Here is a 19,958-nt window from a genome sequence, read left to right as displayed (position 1 = left end):
TCTAGGAGCAGAGGAGGAAAAGCATTGCTCTCTGCTGCCAAAGGTCGCCAGGGGTACATTTCTCTGCTTGCGTCGAGGAACGCTGCTTGCGTTGGATTGGGGGTTGTTCCCAGATTGACGGACGATGTAAGGGATGGACTGGAGGCGAGAAATTTCTCTCACCCTCCGTTGCTTAGTGCTTTCTGCGTCGATTACGTTCAACTCTGACACGTATCCTTTCGTCAAAGAAATAAAAAATCACACCCGTGTGAACTGAGTGGTGTAAGGCCTGTCTGACGTAATGAAATCATGTCTGACGTAATGAAATCACACCCGGGTGAACAGGGTGAACATAGCAACCATGCTCATTTTTTCTGCCCAAACAAAGCCAGTTGTAGGAGTGGTTTACACCACTCAAAAATCACACCCGGGTGAACAGGGTGAACATAGCAACCATGGTCATGTTTTCTGCACAAACAAAGCCAGTTGTAGGAGTGGTTTACACCACTCAAAAATATACGTAAAATCCATCGCTTATATAGGCCCCTCCCACTAATATTGCTAGCCAATTTCAATGTCACTTCACCACTGTGATCATGTGTAAGTAATGAGGGGATGTGGATGTGTAAGTGAGTGAGCAAGTGGCCGAGATTTTGGGTATTGGAATTTGGCTTAAAGTGACTGAGGTGCAGCTTGTGGGTCCTGCTCTGGCCTGTCATAATGTCACCTGCCTTTCCTATTCTTCTGGTCTAGCGAAGCAGATTAATGGCAACATTTCATAAGAATCGTTCACTTTATGTTGCAAGCATGACATTTGGCACAAAGTACAATCTAAGGGCCACTCTTATGGAAAACGGCCACTCAAAAGTCCAAGACTTGTCTATGTCTGTGGCCCATTTTTTTAATTATTTAAAGTGGAAAATGGTGCAGCAAAAAGGTGGTGCTGTTCAGAAGGATCCATTTGCTACAAAAGCAAATGAGGGCAGAAGTGGTCAAGTAAAGCTTCCTGAAAAAGGTTTTCACCGTTGAGAGAAAGTGTTTCAAAGTGTAACAACATATAACTATAATAACACTCCACAATCATAATCTGTGGAAATTATTGGTCCACAGCCTGGGGGTCCACAATCTCCACTTAGAAGTGTGTTCACCTCTGATCAAAGTTAGAAGCCCTAGCATAGGCCCAGGCGGTGGCGTAACCGTCTGGGCACCCGACTGGTAATCCAGTCGCAGTGTGCCGCGGGTTCGACTCCCGAGCCCGACACGGCCTTTACTGCATGTCTTCCCCCATCTCTCTCCCGTTTCCTGTCAGCCTACTGTCTGTCCCTTCAAAAACCAATAAAAGGCGTAAGCCGCAAAAAAAAATATCTTAAAAAAAAAAGAAGCCCTAGTGTTGCGAAGGCTCTCAAATGGATCTCCATATATGGGGATAAAAGGCTGTCACTTGGATCTCCACATATGATGATGATTTATGGCCCATATGTGGAGATAATGGAACTATCCAATGCTGACATCGGATTGATGTGGGAACCCCATATAGGGATGTACACGTGTGTCATCGTCATATGCGATTGGATAGCATTGTCATTATGACACACATATAACTAAAAAGTATAAAAGGATTACAGTCAGAGACTTAAGGGGGCAGAATATCTTCTAATATCTTTGGCCTGAGTCAGTTGGATAGGATGGAATATCTGGCCAAGCAAATTATAGAGCTTTTCATTGGAGGTTTCCACATCCCGGTTAAGTTCGTATCGAACACCACTGTCGTGGGTCCTAACTAAATAACCAGCACTGGTTCGAGCTATTTTACATGGTCCATTCGAGAACGGATTAGGGCGTACGGCAGTAACAGGATGTCGGAGGCCTTAGAGGATGGTGGTGGGACGGATTCCCCAGGAGCCAGGAGGCTACAATACCAGGTGGTATAGCTTGTGGAGCAGGTGCGCTTCAACAATCATCATTTGGGCCCAGGGCCTACGGGCTCTGGACGTTGTCAACGCATGCTAGCCAAGGTGTCTGGCCTTACAACCCATATACCTTGGATAGCTTTTATTACCTTTGGCATGCTAGCCAAGGTGTCTGGCCTTACAACCCATATACCTTGGATAGCTTTTATTACCTTTGGCATGCTAGCCAAGGTGTCTGGCCTTACAACCCATATACCTTGGATAGCTTTTATTACCTTTGGCATGCTAGCCAAGGTGTCTGGCCTTACAACCCATATACCTTGGATAGCTTTTATTACCTTTGGCATGCTAGCCAAGGTGTCTGGCCTTACAACCCATATACCTTGGATATCTTTTAGAGATGCCGGGGACCCGAAGTGGTGGGACACACTTCGAGGTTCTGGACATCGGTTGGTTAGATGCCAGGGACCCGAAGTGGTGGGACACACTTCGAGGTTCTAGACATCGGTTGGTTAGATGCCAGTTACCCGAAGTGGTGGGACACACTTCGAGGTTCTGGACATCAGTTGGTTAGATGCCAGGAATCCGAAGTGGTGGGACACACTTCGCCTTCGGAGCAGGTGGGCTCCGGAGGTTCTGGACATCAGTTGGTTAGATGCCAGGGACCCGAAGTGGTGGGACACACTTCGCCTTCGGAGCAGGTGGGCTCCGGAGGTTCTGGACATCAGTTGGTTAGATGCCAGGGATCCGAAGTGGTGGGACACACTTCGCCTTCGGAGCAGGTGGGCTCCGGAGGTTCTGGGCATCAGTTGGTTGGATGCCAGGGACCCGACGTTGTGGGATTTCCATGTCCAGCAGAGATTGAAGGACCCGGCGTAGGACAGGAGAGTTCATCTTCAAAACGGCATGGGAATCGATTCTTGGGACAGCAGAGCAGGCTCGGACATCAAGACTACGATGGATATACCACCGATGGCGGAATCTACCGAGGAGCAGAAGATACAGCAGTCGAAGAGGAGCAGGAAGATACAGCAGCCGACGAGGAGCAGGAAGATACAGCAGCCGACGAGGAGCAGGAAGATACAGCAGCCGACGAGGAGCAGGAAGATGCAGCAGCCGACGAGGAGCAGGAAGATACAGCAGCCGACGAGGAGCAGGAAGATGCAGCAGCCGACGAGGAGCAGGAAGATACAGCAGCCGACGAGGAGCAGGAAGAAGCAACAGCCGACGAGGAGCAGGAAGATGCAGCAGCCGACGAGGGTCCCGCTCACCAGCAAGACACAACATCCGAAGAGGGTCCAGCTCACCAGGAAGACACAGCATCCGACGAGGGTCCAGCTCACCAGGAAGACACAGCATCCGACGAGGGTCCAGCTCACCAGGAAGACACAGCATCCAATGTGGCGATATCATGAGAGCATTGTCTGAACAGCATGATGATGCAAGGACATCGGAGAGATATCAACCCTCCCATAGATGTTGGAGCAGTCGGAGGACGGAAGCGGAACGCTCTGGTGGATATCATGAGAGCATTGTCTGGACAGCATGATGATGCAAGGGCATCGGAGCTATATCAACCTTCCCATAGATGTTGGAGCAGTCGGAGGACGGCAGAGGTTTGTTCACCAATAGGATATCGAGATGAAAGTGCAAGCTGACAGACCAGAAGTCCAGGTTCATAGGGACCGAAGTAGTCCAGCAAGGAGGCTGGACGGTCACTCTTGCAGAAATGACCATGAGCATAACCGGAGACGAACAGTCATCATGCATGGTACGGTAGTAGCACCCCAAGGGCCAGGTACGCTCTTGATGCAGTGGCTCGAAGAGCCAGGTACGCCTTCGATGGGGTGGCCCAAGGGCCAGGTACGATCTTGATGCGGTGGCTCGAAGAGTCAGGTACGCCTTCGATGGGGTGGCCCAAGGGCCAGGTACGCTCTTGATGCGGTGGCTCGAAGAGCCAGGTACGCCTTCGATGGGGTGGCCCAAGGGCCAGGTACGCTTTCGATGGGGTGGCCCAAGGGCCAGGTACGCTTGCAATGGGCGAACTGTTCAAGCCTTCTTGATATTTTACATATTTCCATGGGAAATCTGGGGGTGGCTGTTGCGAAGGCTCTCAAATGGATCTCCATATATGGGGATAAAAGGCTGTCACTTGGATCTCCACATATGATGATGATTTATGGCCCATATGTGGAGATAATGGAAATATCCAATGCTGACATCGGATTGATGTGGGAACCCCATATAGGGATGTACACGTGTGTCATCGTCATATGCGATTGGATAGCATTGTCATTATGACACACATATAACTAAAAAGTATAAAAGGATTACAGTCAGAGACTTAAGGGGGCAGAATATCTTCTAATATCTTTGGCCTGAGTCAGTTGGATAGGATGGAATATCTGGCCAAGCAAATTATAGAGCTTTTCATTGGAGGTTTCCACATCCCGGTTAAGTTCGTATCGAACACCACTGTCGTGGGTCCTAACTAAATAACCAGCACTGGTTCGAGCTATTTTACACCTAGCATAAAACTAGTTGTGACACTGCATTAATTCCTTTAAATCCTGTCATGCCCTTTAACATTATTTAATCACGTATCATGCAGGTACATGATGATTTTGACTCTTATCTTTAATTCTTTTGTTCCATTGTCATGCCTGACATCACAACTATGCAAGGTCTAAGACTTTCTCAGATTTCCCATCAAGATGTCACCAACTATCACCTGACCCTTTGCTCATGTAACATACGAAGGAAACTGTACTGATAAGACCCAATAATTGAATTCCCAAGACAAAAATAATGATGACCTACAGTAGTATCACCACCAACCCATCATGTTCTTCAACATGAGTGCTACTGCAGTATAGGACGGTAACATGACATTGTTCCGACCTCCCGCTACTTTGAGAAGAAACCAGGTCAAGTATCACACAATTCAACAGATGTTCACCAGCACCAAATTAGATGTGTTAGGAAGCGACAGTCAGATACTCAAAGTATAGCGAAATAGATGGGCCATAGTCATGATTTTCTGGCCTGCATATTTTGTGATAAAATATCCCCTGCATCTAACCTAAGACAGGTAATGACAATGAATGAACCTGAACAATTTACAATTACAACTTACAATTTAGGCATTTAGCAGACGCTCTTAACCCAGAGTGATTTACATTAAGCAAGAACAAAAAAGCATGTAAAATCACATACATAAAAAAGTAGTTATCATGAAACATGCGTAAGCTAAGAACGTAACAGTGGAATATCTATATATAATGAAACTATACATGCTATAAAGTGCTATGTCTACATAAAATGCTATTCTAGTGCTGTCTACATAAAATGTTATAAGTCTGTATAAAATGCTATCTAAGTCTACATAAAGCGCTATCTAAGTTACATAGGTTGAGGCTTTGCATATGCCTGTAAGGTTGTCGGGGCTAGGGCAGGTGCTATATGGGCCATGATGGAGTCTGAAGAGGTGGGTTTCAGACTACGACGGAAGATTGGGAGTGAGGCTGCGGTTCTGATTGTGATGGGAATTGCATTTCATAGTTTTGGAGCCAGAAGGGAGAAGAGTTTGGGAGGTGTGGAGCGTTGTCCTGGCGTTTTTAGTGAAGGTACTTCCAGCTTCCCTGCATTGGCTGAACTGAGTGCGCGGGAGGGTTTGTAGAGTTCGATCATACTTGCAAGATATGGGGGAGCCATACTTTTGGTTGCTTTGAATGCCAGCATCAGAGTTTTGTATTCTGTGCGGGCAGCAACCGGGAGCCAATGGAGGGAGCGGAGAAGGGGGGTGACGTGTGAGTTCTATGTGATGTGAGAGCACAGGGCCTCCACCATCATGTTCTATGTGATGTGAGAGCACAGGGCCTCCACCATCACATGTAAACATGTTCTATGTGATGTGAGAGCACAGGGCCTCCACCATGTTCTATGTGATGTGAGAGCACAGGGCCTCCACCATCATGTTCTATGTGATGTGAGAGCACAGGGCCTCCACCATGTTCTATGTGATGTGAGAGCACAGGGCCTCCACCATGTTCTATGTGATGTGAGAGCACAGGGCCTCCACCATGTTCTATGTGATGTGAGAGCACAGGGCCTCCACCATGTTCTATGTGATGTGAGAGCACAGGGCCTCCATCATGTTCTATGTGATGTGAGAGCACAGGGCCTCCACCAACATGTTCTATGTGATGTGAGAGCACAGGGCCTCCACCATCATGTTCTATGTGATGTGAGAGCACAGGGCCTCCACCATCATGTTCTATGTGATGTGAGAGCACAGGGCCTCCATCATGTTCTATGTGATGTGAGAGCACAGGGCCTCCACCAACATGTTCTATGTGATGTGAGAGCACAGGGCCTCCACCATGTTCTATGTGATGTGAGAGCACAGGGCCTCCACCATGTTCTATGTGATGTGAGAGCACAGGGCCTCCATCATGTTCTATGTGATGTGAGAGCACAGGGCCTCCACCAACATGTTCTATGTGATGTGAGAGCACAGGGCCTCCACCATCATGTTCTATGTGATGTGAGAGCACAGGGCCTCCACCATCATGTTCTATGTGATGTGAGAGCACAGGGCCTCCATCATGTTCTATGTGATGTGAGAGCACAGGGCCTCCACCAACATGTTCTATGTGATGTGAGAGCACAGGGCCTCCACCATGTTCTATGTGATGTGAGAGCACAGGGCCTCCACCATCATGTTCTATGTGATGTGAGAGCACAGGGCCTCCACCATCATGTTCTATGTGATGTGAGAGCACAGGGCCTCCACCATCATGTTCTATGTGATGTGAGAGCACAGGGCCTCCACCATAGCACATGTAAACATGTTCTATGTGATGTGAGAGCACAGGGCCTCCACCATGTTCTATGTGATGTGAGAGCACAGGGCCTCCACCATGTTCTATGTGATGTGAGAGCACAGGGCCTCCACCATCATGTTCTATGTGATGTGAGAGCACAGGGCCTCCACCATGTTCTATGTGATGTGAGAGCACAGGGCCTCCACCAACATGTTCTATGTGATGTGAGAGCACAGGGCCTCCACCAACATGTTCTATGTTATGTGAGAGCACAGGGCCTCCACCATCATGTTCTATGTGATGTGAGAGCACAGGGCCTCCACCATCATGTTCTATGTGATGTGAGAGCACAGGGCCTCCACCAACATGTTCTATGTGATGTGAGAGCACAGGGCCTCCACCATCATGTTCTATGTGATGTGAGAGCACAGGGCCTCCACCATCATGTTCTATGTGATGTGAGAGCACAACACAAATGTGACTCCCATTGGAAAAGCATCGTGGTGGCCAAAAAAAAAAAAGACCAAACATTTGTTTGGTGTTTGATATGTGTGAATGCCTAAGATTAATTTATTAAATTGATATCGCTATATGTTTGTTTGTTTTTCCATGTTGTAATGTAGTTTGAATTTTAAAGTTTTCTTTTAGAAAACCACTACATAGAAAATGCTGTAACTCAATATTCAGGTCTGTCTTTAATATTTTAAATGTGAATACTTATACCTTTTCACTTTTCACTGTGAATATAGCTGTAGCCTATACTGTCAGTCTTGCGATACATTTTTTTTATCACATACCCATAGCCTAAATTACATACTTTATCAAATAGATTAACATTAACAGCAGTTGCTGCTGGCCTCGCCATGCTGCAGATGAAGTCTGCAGTTTTCCTGGGGAGCAGTGTGTTGTGTAGACCAGTGGTTCCCAAACGGTACCAGCTGTGTAACAAAGTCCAAGAGACATCCTCATGCACGCTCCATAGAGGGTATGCGCGTGCCATCATCATACCCAGAAGTTATGGGACATGCACTCTGCCTGCAGACACTTAACCTGTCATTAATCAGTGATCAAAGTGACTGTGTGAGAGAAGTTTGTATTACCGGGACAGACTGTACACTATTTTATCATTCTTTTTCTACCATTCCTTTTCGTTCCTGTGTGCATCATTGACCAGCAGTAAGTTATGTTTCATGTTTATTATGTGTTTTTATTATGTGTTCTGATAGTATCCTCGTGTAAAGTTGTGTCATTGATTGATGCCTCTGTCGACCGAGCCACGGTCTCCTTCAAGATCTCTACAGCTGCTCACCCTCATCAGCTATACCACAATTGTGTGTGCCTTCACATTCAAACACTTTGGTCTTGTGGACCATTCCATTCCTACCCAGTGTCTGCCCTATTCAAGCACCTGAGGGGTTTTCCCCTTGAGTCCTTCGAAGGAGTCAGCCCTCTACTGCTCATCGGCAGCAATCAGAGCCAGTAGTGTGCCTATTGAGCCAGTGCGAAGCAGACACCTGCAGCCATCAAGACCAAGAATGGACCCTGCAGGGCCCAGGTAGGGGGGATGACCTTTTACGCAGAGCCTGGGAGTCGATGGTCACTGAGGGGGCGCTTGTTTTACAGGCAACCGGATTAGGTTTGGTGAGGGGTCCGTTAAAACGACCGGAGTGAGGGGTCCGTTACAACGACCGGGTTAAGGTTGTTGAGGGGTCAGTTAAAACGACCAGATTAAGGTTGGTGAGGGATGCGCTCCGTGCTTGCGGTTATGGGTTGGTAGGGTTTGAGGTAGGTTGTCGTTCGATAGTAGCCCCAGGTAGGGGTCTGCCACAGTACTGCCCGCCCCAGAGCTGCCTCTTGACTTCCACCAACCCTGTTACAGCAGAACGTCTCCGCAACGTTGAGCGCCTCTGGCAGGTAGATACGCCACCTATACACAATGAGAAGCTGGTGACGCGGCCGAAGGAGGATCATCGCTCTCCTAGAATGCAAGACGGTACGTGTCGAGGTTGATGGTGTCTACCGTTACGCCACACCCCTGCTCAGAAGGAATCACCTGTGCCTCACTTCTAAGCTTCTCCAGAAGCAGTGAAGGATCCTTATAAGGCCGCGGCCTATGAGGCAAGATCAAAATGCTTCAAAGCTGTCCATTCCAGAGATGGCCGACCAGGGGGAATCATGGTTTATATGTGGCGGGTCGCACGCTCACCCCAGGCAAAGTGGGTGCCTGGAATATGAATAAAGATACTAAAACAGTGTAATCACCGACTACGCCACCTTTCTGAAGGTCCTCTTTTTAGTTGGGTAAAACAGCTATAGACTAGACTAGAGTCTAGACTACATGCAATGCAACACAGGTTCGTTATGACAATAAAATGAATTAGTGTGACGCAAGGCAAGGCTAACGGTTTAAAAGGTACCTTTTACTTTAATATCAAAATCCCTTTACAATGTTTCTAAAATCATCAATCATCATAATCATCATGTCAATCACTGGAATAATAAAACAAATAACCATATGGAATAGAGGGAACAAGGTAAGTGGATGTGCAGTAGGAGGGGAGGATTCAGCAGGCTGGCCAGCAGTGCCTATGGGCAGAATACTGGCAGATCACTCGAATCGAAATATATAATATCTTAGTTTTCTAGTAGTATGGAAAAGCCATAGGGATTCTTCAACAGTGCGGTTCAATACTCACACGCCAGGCAGAGTCGACAAAGCTCGGGCTCTGCCGCTGCAGTTGATGCGCGATGCACTGTCAACTTCAATGTCCCGGGGGGGCTGGTACTCATCTGTTCTCCTTACGTCACACTGCTCGATCCTGACCCTCTTCACAAGCGCTCCTGGAAAGGTTGGAGAGGATTTGGCAGATCACTCGAATCGAGGTATACGTAATAACTCAGATTACTATTTCAATGGCTTAGCCGAGGCATAGATTTCTTCAACAGTGTGGTTCAGTACTCACACTCACATGCCAGGCAGAGTCGAACAAAGTTCGGGCTCTGCCGCTGCGGGTGATGACACACTGCCACTTCTGGTTCACGGGTTCGAGGGTTGATCGGGTCGTCACTTCTTCCTTCTTTAGGTTTGCTGCCTGCTCCCACCCTCCGCTGGGTATTACTACTCGGTCGGCTCCTCTCGCCGCTGCTCTCTGGGTGTCCTTCTCTCTCGGGTGCTTCTCTCATTCTGCTGTCAGTTTTGAATGTTCCCTCTGTTTGTTCGTACATGACCTTGCGTGTTGATTGGCTCTGTCCCTTGTGTACGTGCATGTTGGTTGGTGAACGTCTCTCTTGCGTCACAGACTCATGCTCAGCTGTATGCATTTCTGATTACTATTTGTGTGGTTTTGTGTGTGACTGGTGGACGCAGTGGCAAAACATTAGGAAACACAACACAAATCAAACAGCACAACAACTCAGAACAACATAACATGCAGGTAAGTATAAAGATCACAACAGAAGGAAAGGTTTCACAGCAAAACAAGAATAGGTAAAAGTAAATCATAACAAATATTATAACGAAACGGTAACGGTTAGGAATCAGGATTAAAGGAGGACATAATAATAATAATAATAATGTCTGCCGGCTGACATATACCCCACCAATGCAGCATAATGAGAAGAATCCCATCGTCTTCAACTGCATGAGCTCATGAACCCAGATCTCCTGTGTGGAAAGTCAACATCTTAACCGCTAGCCTAAAGGAGGATTCCCAACCTTGGCAGGGGGAGATATTAGACTTTTAGTCATCAGGCAGAAACTCTGAGCCACTACTGCTACTAGACCATGTAGAACACACCGTCACAACCGAGTGACAACTTTGCATTCTCTTGGTATTCTATCGATTCATGAGGTAGTCACCTGGAATGCTTTTCAGCTTGTCCAGGTGAAAAGTATCCCACTCTACTCCCTCTCTTCTTCTCCCTCACTCCCCATCGCACTCGCTTCCTCTCCCCCATAGCCTCATCTTGATCTTGCCTTATATTAGGATATGTTCAAATTAGTTGCCTTTTATGAAGGATAGGGGGGAAAAAAGAAAGTATAAGGAGCCTTGTGTGAGCACAGCCTTGAGACACCAGCTAAACACACCCAACACCCTTGGTTGTCAGTTGGTCACTTGGAGTGTGTACCGTGTAGTCAAAATATTTTAAAAGTGTGTAAACACAGCCTTGAGGCACCCCACCCCCATTATACTCAGGCTTCTAATTCTCTTGTGCGTCAGTTGGTCACTGAGTTGCAGTGTGTAGTCTAAGTGGACCCTTAGTACATTTGAATCAATCTTAACATTATAGTCTACTACTGGACACGTCTGTTTCAGATGGCCATCAACATCCCGGGAGTCGTTGCCATGGTGATATGCTACCTGCTGGTTCTAGGGACAGGTATCTGGGCCTCGCTCAAGGCCAGGAAGACGGCGAAGAGATGCGGGGGGATTAACAGCACAGAGACCATCCTCCTGGCCAACAGGAACATCAGTCTCCTAGTGGGGATATTCACCATGACTGGTATATACATGTAGGGCCGGCTGGGGCGAAGTGAATAATCAAAATGATTATTTCAAACTTTTGCCTTGATTACTATTATTATACTATTACTACTACTAATATACTACGATTATTATTTTTTAAATGGTGAAAATAACAGATCTACATGCAAGCTCACAACATGTCACATCGTTGTAAGCTTGTAGTTTGGCTATTTTCACTATTTCCATAAACCACCATTGTTGAATGAAGTATAACACAGATTAATCAATTTAGTCGATTGTGAAAAATCGATTAGATTTTTTTCTGTTGATTTGTTGATATAATTATGTAAAAAATAACCATCTTGATTATTCTGTTATATGTCTTATATTCTTCTAATTATCCGTTTCAATATCATTGCTGTCGTTCAATAACCTCTTATCTCTTAATAAATTAATCCTCTATAGTTCATACAGTGTCCCACAAAAGTATAGCAAAAATAACAGATGTACAAGCTATAAATGCAACCACGATGTGTTTTGAGCTTGTATATCTGCTATTTCTGCTTTTTTTAATTTGAGTCCTGAAAAGTAAAACCTTTGGCGCTTTCTACCCGACAGCAACAATATATTTTTGGTTACTTTTTGGTTGTCAAAACAGACAATATGGCTATATATTAATTTGTCAAATAGTGGATTACTCTGAAAAGTTGCCATTCATTTGATTTTTTGATGTTTTTTTCTACAATTCAAATTTTTGCTATGCAAGGCAAGGCAATTTTATTTGTATAGCACATTTCAACATGTGCTTTACACAAAACATCAAGCAAAGGAAACACAATTGTAAAATTACATTAGAATGAATGAATGAATGAATGAATGAATGAATGAAGGCCTTTATTGCACCTTGGACTCAAGGTCCATAGAAAAACACACAAAACACAAAATACAATATACATCCAATAAAAAACAGTCCAAATGTACATGTTAGACAGGCATTTGTGACAGTTATAAATAAAGGCTTTAAGCCAATGTCTTCTAAGGCTAGAGCAGTATCTGGTGCAACCTTTGACTTATTATTTATACTGATGATGATGCTATTCACAGACTCATCCTGGTCATCCAAGCGACACATTCATCTGAATCTATGCATTACATTCCAGAGAACAGCTTGAAAAGTATTGACTCTTGCAGCCACAAACATTTCACTTGTAATGCACCATCTAGGCTTTTTGAGTAAAATTCTCATGGCATCATTATATGCTACTTGAAGTTTCTGAATACTGTAGCTTGACCACAAGTGGGCAGTGTAGAGTGGTGTACAGTAAGCTCTAAATAGAGTAATCTTAACTGCTTCTGAACACATACTGAACTTGCGAGGGTGTTCGCCTGTGCATACATCCTACGGCTCTGTCTATATATAGACAGAGCCAAGGGCTCTCTGTCTGGAACTGTCTGGAACAGTTGACAGATGATGATGATATATATATCATCATCATCTGTCAACTGTTCTCTAATAAAATGTCCAAGATATTTGACTTTACTACAGACAGAGTGTTAAAAGATAGTTTAAAATCAGGAATCTTTTGACTTTTGTCCTCTTTTGTTCTACAAATAAGAACAACACTCTTACTGGCATTATACTTGATATCATTTTCAATGCCATACTCAGTACATATGTCGAGCAGCTGCTGTAGTCCAGCACTACTTGGGCTCAATATGACTAAATCATTTGCATACATCAAATGATTGATAAGATCATTACCCAGCATACAACCAGTGTTACAAGCATTCAACTATTTCGACAGATCATCCATATACGATACGCAAAGAACTGATAATAAAAAGAAAAGGTTATTGGGATGACAGCGGAGAAACAAGTTGACGGCATCTTCAGTGACATGTTTTGCTGCGACCGAAGGTCGATAACTATGAAATCTTGCATTTTTGTCACATAACCTACAATTCCCGTCACTCTGTCATGAAGTCGCAATTCCCGTCACACACCCCAGGCAATCCCCCAGGTCATCGTGACATCACGTGACATCATCCCCCTGGTCACCCCAGGCAAGTTAGAGCCCGCTGTAGTGGTGTCCGATCAGAACTGAACCGGGATGCAGAAACTTCTCCCATATATGGTGCCCACTGCCCAGGGCAAAAATGACAGATCAGTTATTTATTTGTGTCAAAATGACAAAATACCCTATGCATATATGGTACTACAGACCATTCCTGCAGTGGTCCTATAACAACCCGAGTTTGCTGCATCTGACTCTCTATTATGTTTTGTTGCTAAGGTGGCCTGTTCTTTGCCCAGCCAATGAGGGAAAGAAAATATGTGACCATGATCGACCCATTTCAGATCAAGTATGGAAAAGTATTGAGTGTGTTTCTGTCCCTGGCCTCACTTGTAGCGGAAATCATCTGGTTGACTGGGACATTGATTGGCTTAGGTACAGTGTGCACACAGACACTAATAAATGTATATTCTTGTGTTGTAATACACTACATCCTCACTGTCAGTCGAAAAGAATGGACCATCTAAAGATATGGGGAGATATCCTTAAATCCTTTAATCCATGAAATTATTTTTTTAGACCATCTCCCCATATCTTTAGCTGGTCCACTTCTTTTCGACTGACAGTGAGGAGTTTCCCTGGGTGGGCGCATAACACATGCGGATGAACACACTATTCCTTCAGTTCCGCACCCCACTGAACAGGCAACCTGACCAAACTGCTGCTAGTTCAGGGACGGAAAAGGATTCAATATATGAAGAATGTTATACATTTCTTAAGAGTTTACCTCTCTGCCCAGGGTTTGTAGATAGATAATCCTATATCACACACATTTCTCGATCCCCAGATTCTATGTTCCTGGTGGTCAGACCCCACACTATACTCTGATTAGCAGATGGCCATAAGGCACAATACAATTGGATGCTGTATTTTTCAGTGACCTGGAATAGGTGTGTGTGTGTGTGTGTGTGTGTGTGTGTGTGTGTGTGTGTGTGCGTGCGTGCGTGCGTGTGTGTGTCGTCACTGACGCGTGCGTGCCTGCGTCTACATGTGTGATACGTAGGTGCAACCATGAGTGTGGTCCTGGATGTGCCATACACTATGAGTATCTGGATCTCCGCTGCGGTGGCCATTCTCTACACTCTACTTGGAGGTTTATACTCTGTGGCCTACACTGATGTCGTCCAGCTCACTCTCATTTTTGTCAGCCTGGTAGGCACTCCACACTAATTGCAAATGATGAGCAGCACTGATGTCACCAGTAAAACAGAAACATTTAGGGGTATGGATGGACTGGAGAAGGTTCTTCTCTGTGGGCAGTCTATGTAAGCTATACAGTTCTGTTGGCTGTTCTTCCCCTGGATGAGCAGGATGAACAGCCAAAAGTGTCAAAAACTCAAACATCAGCATTCAGCACATACTGTAGTGTTTATAAAGTACCATGCATGTGTCCACAGTGGCTGTGTGCCCCCTTTGCTCTGATGAGTCCCTCCTATTCTGACATCACAAAGACAGCCTTCAACCACACTGTGCATGCCTCCTGGGTCGGGACAGTGGATGCAGACAGAGCAGGGAGGTGGATGGACAACTTTCTGCTTTTTGTAAGCTGGTGGTTTTACTTTTCTTTTTAATCTTCAGTACTATGAATATGTTCGTACCTAGCCGATAACGTCCCATAGCTGGGGGGTACAAATATGTTCGTACTTCGCAGAGAAATAATTAACAACCAAATCTGTGGCAGTAGAAGATAGGAATTGTATTGGCGTGTCACATTTAATTCCTTCAAAGAATGCATTAATTTGCATTTTCCAGAATATCTTCCATCATAAGTGGCCCTTCAATAATTTGAAACACTGACATTCATGTGGTGTCGTCAATATAATGCTATATTTTGTGGCAACATCAACAAGTTGAACTGTCAATTTGCCATAATCACCTGCTCTACTTACTGTGATTTCCTCCCTTTCCAAGGCTTTTGGGAACCTGGCTTTTCAAAACTTCCACCAAAGGACCCTGGCTGCCTCTTCTAAGGCAAACGCCCGGATCATGTGTCTTGCCGCAGCCGGTATTATTCTCATATTTGCGATCCCTCCTATACTGATGGGGGCAGTGGCTGCATCAACAGGTATCAAAGGCTTGTTGAGAAAAATAAAATAAAAAATAAACATGTCAAAGACCATTGCAAACAGATAGGCAGGCATAGCAGGTGTTTATGGCTATATATTATACAGGTGTTAACACTGTTATATATATATATTATATAAAAATAAATATATAGTTGGGTGAGAGTCAAGTGTTGTCACATGATGTTGCACTTGATGTCTTCTGAGTGCCAACAAAACACTATGTACAACAATGGTAATAATTTAATAAGACTTTATGCTGTTTTGTTGCATAATCATTGTTGATCATAAGTCTTACTCTTAATACACAACTTGTTCTCTTTGAACCTATCACTGTATGTTCGTCAGACTGGAACCTGACCTCATATGGTTCTCCATCCCCGTTTGAGCGTGGGGAGGCGAGTTTGGTCATGCCCGTCATCCTTATGCATCTCACCCCACCCTTCATCTCCTTCATTGGAATCGGAGCGGTGGCTGCTGCGGTGATGTCTTCCGTGGACTCCTTCATGCTGTCAGCAGCCACCATCTTCACCTCCAATATCTATAAGGCCATCCTGAGGCCCCAGGTGAGAAGAACCGGATGCATTTTTGGATGAACATCTGCCCCTTCTGTTCCTATGACACCCTGGCCAACTCTCAAAGTCACTTAGGGCTGTATTTTGCGTGTCTTAAGTACCAGGTCTTATTACTTAACTTAAGACCTGGAGGCGTGATCAATGCCATTTGGCTATTCTGAGTGGCCAAAGAGCATTGACCACGCCTCCAGGTCTTAAGTTAAGTAATAAGACCTGGTACTTAAGACACGCAAAATACAGCCCTTAGACCTAGAAGACAAGACCAGACCTAGGCAGTATTATGCGTGTCTTAAGTACCAGGTCTTATTACTTGTACTGAGTGGCCAAACAGCATTGACCACGCCTCCAGGTCTTAAGTTAAGTAATAAGACCTGGTACTTAAGACACGCATAATACTGCCCTAGACTTCAACTGGCCCTCCTTGCTCTCAAGCTGTGAAATGACAGTGACAGTGAGTGTAGTCCCAGGTGGGCTACACTTCCTATCTTCTGCCATTCTCTGAAAGCCCAGCTCCTCAGACTCTACCTCAATTCAATAGCATTCCATAATTATTTCGCTTGTTGCTTGGTGCCTAATTGCCTATAGATGCTAGTTAGGTTATCAAAATGTATATTGTTTACTTGTTCACAGATGCAGGCCTATGTAGGCCTACTTAAAAAAATTATTTCCTAGTCCACATGTGCTAACTTGCCTCAACTTTGTATGATGTCTGCACACACAAAGGCAGAAGTTCTGACTTCATCTTAATGGGCAACTTCTCTAATTTAAGGATGTGTGGCAAGGGCTCTCTGTGTCACCACTGGTAAGTCACCAACAGTCTACGTAAAACACATTGAATAACATGATTTTATGCAGGCTGGTGGAGATTTTCCAGAAGTGAGAGATGTCCTTTGTCACTGTTAGATTTTTATATTTTTCTATTGGTCCATATCTATCGGACAGTATATGAATTTGTTAATACATCAATAAATGGAGGAACCTTCTTATCACAATAATGTTTGGGTTTATTCCAGAGAAGAGATCTTACAAGCATTGGAAAAGCGTGGTTCCAGATATATTCTTCTGAAGATAAAACAGAGATACATCGTTTTTATACACAAAGCGTTGGTTCACGCCTCGTCATCACGTCAGCCGCCAGCTCTTGTATCGTTTCCTTTTATTGTGACATTTATGTTTATAACAACAAAACCGTGTTACCTCAAGGGTAAGAAATAGGTTCAACTGTCTAACAAAAATGGTACAAATTACAAAATGAAATCCATCAGTCACTCTCTCCAGACTTTTGTTCCTGACCAATCCATTAGGTATTTGTTGACACACCTCATGAATATCTCCAGCCTCATTTGACTCATTTCTTCCCATAGGCATCACAGAGGGAGTTCCAGTGGGTAGTCCGTGTCTCTGTGGTGTTGGTGGGTTTGGCTGGCACTTCCCTCACAGTGCTGGACAACAGCATCATGGTGTTCTGGTTCCTGGGGTCGGAGGTGAGCTACATCATTGTGCTCCCTCAACTGGTCGCTGTCCTTTTCTTCAGCATCTCCAATGGTTACGGGGCTATTATGGGCTTCCTGGTCGGGTTTGTGCTGAGAGTGCTGTGTGGAGAACCCCTGTTATGGCTTCCAACTGCGCTCTGCCTCCCAGTGTGCAAATTAGAGGATGGAGTTCATGTCCAGATTGCCCCCGTCAAGACCATCTGCATGTTCTCCGCCCTGGCCAGCATCTTGTTGTTCTCTCACCTGTCTTCGCTGCTCTTCAACAAAGGCGCAATTCCTGAGAAGTGGGACGTGTTCAAAGTGAAAGCCTCGCGGCCACCGCAGACACAAGCAACCACAGGTGATGGCACCAGAGAAGAAGAAGAGACCTTGCAAATCCAACATGAGATGCTCCTCTGGCAATGAAGGACACAGAGTGTTGAACACCAGATTTAAAAATATTTTCAGATAGGTACAGGGTGACTGGGTGATTGTCCTAAATTGTTCAAAAGGGAGGTGCTCGAGTGGTGCAGTGGCAAAGTAGCTACTACAAGCTGCGTACCACCACGGAGTCTGGGGTTTGAATCCACCGTGGTGCAAGCGGCTTTGTCAAGTGTGTAATCTATATACGAACACAACTGGTCTGTGTTTGGGGAGTGAAGGCGGGCAGGGAGGGAGATAATTGTCACTGCACTTAATATACAGGCGGGGGGGGTTCCGCATAGTGGCACAAACTCTAGATGTAATGTGTTGTTTCTATATTATTTTTATGTGCTGAATCCATTTCTGCCGTATGCCGAGTGATATGAGTCACCGTTTTGTCAGAAATTGAGTAATTACCATAATTAATCACTATAAAAACTGGAAATGGCTATAATTCTGATAAATTGTACTTCATTTGTTGTTTCTATATTCCATATTGTATGTGCTGAATACATTTCTGCTGTATGCTGAGTGCTATGAGTCACCGTTTTCTCAAAAATTTAGTAATTTGCATTTAGTATTTAGCATTTTTTGAAAGTTCAATGTAACCCAAATGAGAATGCTGTTAAAGCTGCAATCCAAAACTTTTGTCCTATATACCCACCCGACCCAGGGTTCAGAATTCAAACTCAGTGGCGCTATAAGAGGCCCAGTCGCATCTTCTGCACCGATCTGCATACAAGTTTGTAACCACAGTCCCTTGGTCCTAGAAGCTAAGGAAAACTAGGAAGAAAAGTTGTATCCCACCTCCCCCAGCCACAAAATAGATGGCTCAGGACATGTCACTCACAAGAGAAACAAGTTGACAAGGACACAAGAATGTTGACCAGCTAATCATCCTCCTGATCCAGGAGATCAGATCAACGATGCCAATGAACAATAGCCTTTACAATGTTGGTGTTTCTATAGGCTGTAACCGAAATATGAACCCAAAGATACAATCACCTGTTGGTTGAGAGATTATGCAATTATTCTGGGAAGTGGCCTGTCTCCCTTAAAGGTGAATTCTGCACAAGCCGTGTTTTTTACCTTAAAGGCCTCGACAGAGTCCGTTTTGGCTTGTGTTGGGCTTATTAGTGGCGTTACAGAGTCCCCTGCGTAGCTATTGTAGAGTTGCGTTGCTATTGTTGACTTGTGTGGGTCTATAATGTGCAATCAACTATTCATCCACTAGATGGCAGCTGTGACACTATGAAGCTATAGTTATCAGGCTGTCAACAAAACCACTGCCTGGGATTTAAAGATCATGTAAATATACACAACTGAAGAGGCTGAGAAAAGGAACCATAAAGATCTCTGCAGGGGAAACCACGGTTTGTAGGTCGCGTCTGTAAACGGCCAAATTGTCACCAAATGGAAGCATAGGAGACGATAATTTATAGCTTCATTCCAAACCCTGATAGGATTGCGGCAAGACCCGCTCGTTCTGCAGAGCGGGTCTTGCTGCAACCCTATCGGCGTTTGGAATTAAGCAAAATTATACACTATCAGAGCTTGTACACACTCTGTTCTCGTCAGAACACTGAGGATTCCGTTTGGGCCTGATCACTGATGCAAAGCTGTGCTTCGAACGATATTGTCATGTTTCTCATGTTTTATGTGATCTATCCATGCCGTTCCGTGTTTACATTTACAATTCAAGGAGCTGGCGGAAGTGGCTTCCTCTTTCAGAAAGAGGGGGTCTAGGAGCAGAGGAGGAAAAGCATTGCTCTCTGCTGCCAAAGGTCGCCAGGGGTACATTTCTCTGCTTGCGTCGAAGAACGCTGCTTGCGTTGGATTGGGGGTTGTTCCCAGATTGACGGACGATGTAAGGGATGGACTGGAGGCGAGAAATTTCTCTCACCCTCCGTTGCTTAGTGCTTTCTGCGTCGATTACGTTCAACTCTGACACGTATCCTTTCGTCAAAGAAAAAATATACGTAATAATAATCCATCGCTTATATAGGCCCCTCCCACTAATATTGCTAGCCAATTTCAATGTCACATCACCACTGTGATCATGTGTAAGTAATGAGGGGATGTGGATGTGTAAGTGAGTGAGCAAGTGGCCGAGATTTTGGGTATTGGAATTTGGCTTAAAGTGACTGAGGTGCAGCTTGTGGGTCCTGC

The 19,958-nt window shown here is 45.0% G+C and overlaps 1 protein-coding gene across 1 annotated transcript; it reads left to right on the top strand.

Annotated features, from left to right (window-relative positions):
* The first annotated feature begins 10,038 nt into the window (after nucleotides 1-10,038).
* Nucleotides 10,039-17,994, top strand: LOC306943115 (high-affinity choline transporter 1-like). Its single transcript, XM_079529317.1, has 8 exons — nucleotides 10,039-10,149; nucleotides 11,032-11,218; nucleotides 13,476-13,631; nucleotides 14,260-14,408; nucleotides 14,654-14,797; nucleotides 15,168-15,321; nucleotides 15,668-15,885; nucleotides 17,259-17,994. Exons 1-8 carry the CDS (start codon nucleotides 10,144-10,146, stop codon nucleotides 17,790-17,792), a joined length of 1,548 nt encoding a protein of 515 aa, XP_079385443.1. The 5' UTR covers nucleotides 10,039-10,143; the 3' UTR covers nucleotides 17,793-17,994.
* Nucleotides 17,995-19,958: the final 1,964 nt, after the last annotated feature.

The sequence above is a fragment of the Electrona antarctica genome, assembly GCF_951216825.1.
Source record: "Electrona antarctica genome assembly, chromosome: 19".
Classification (NCBI taxonomy): domain Eukaryota; kingdom Metazoa; phylum Chordata; class Actinopteri; order Myctophiformes; family Myctophidae; genus Electrona; species Electrona antarctica.
This window is presented reverse-complemented; position numbering and strand designations above follow the sequence as displayed.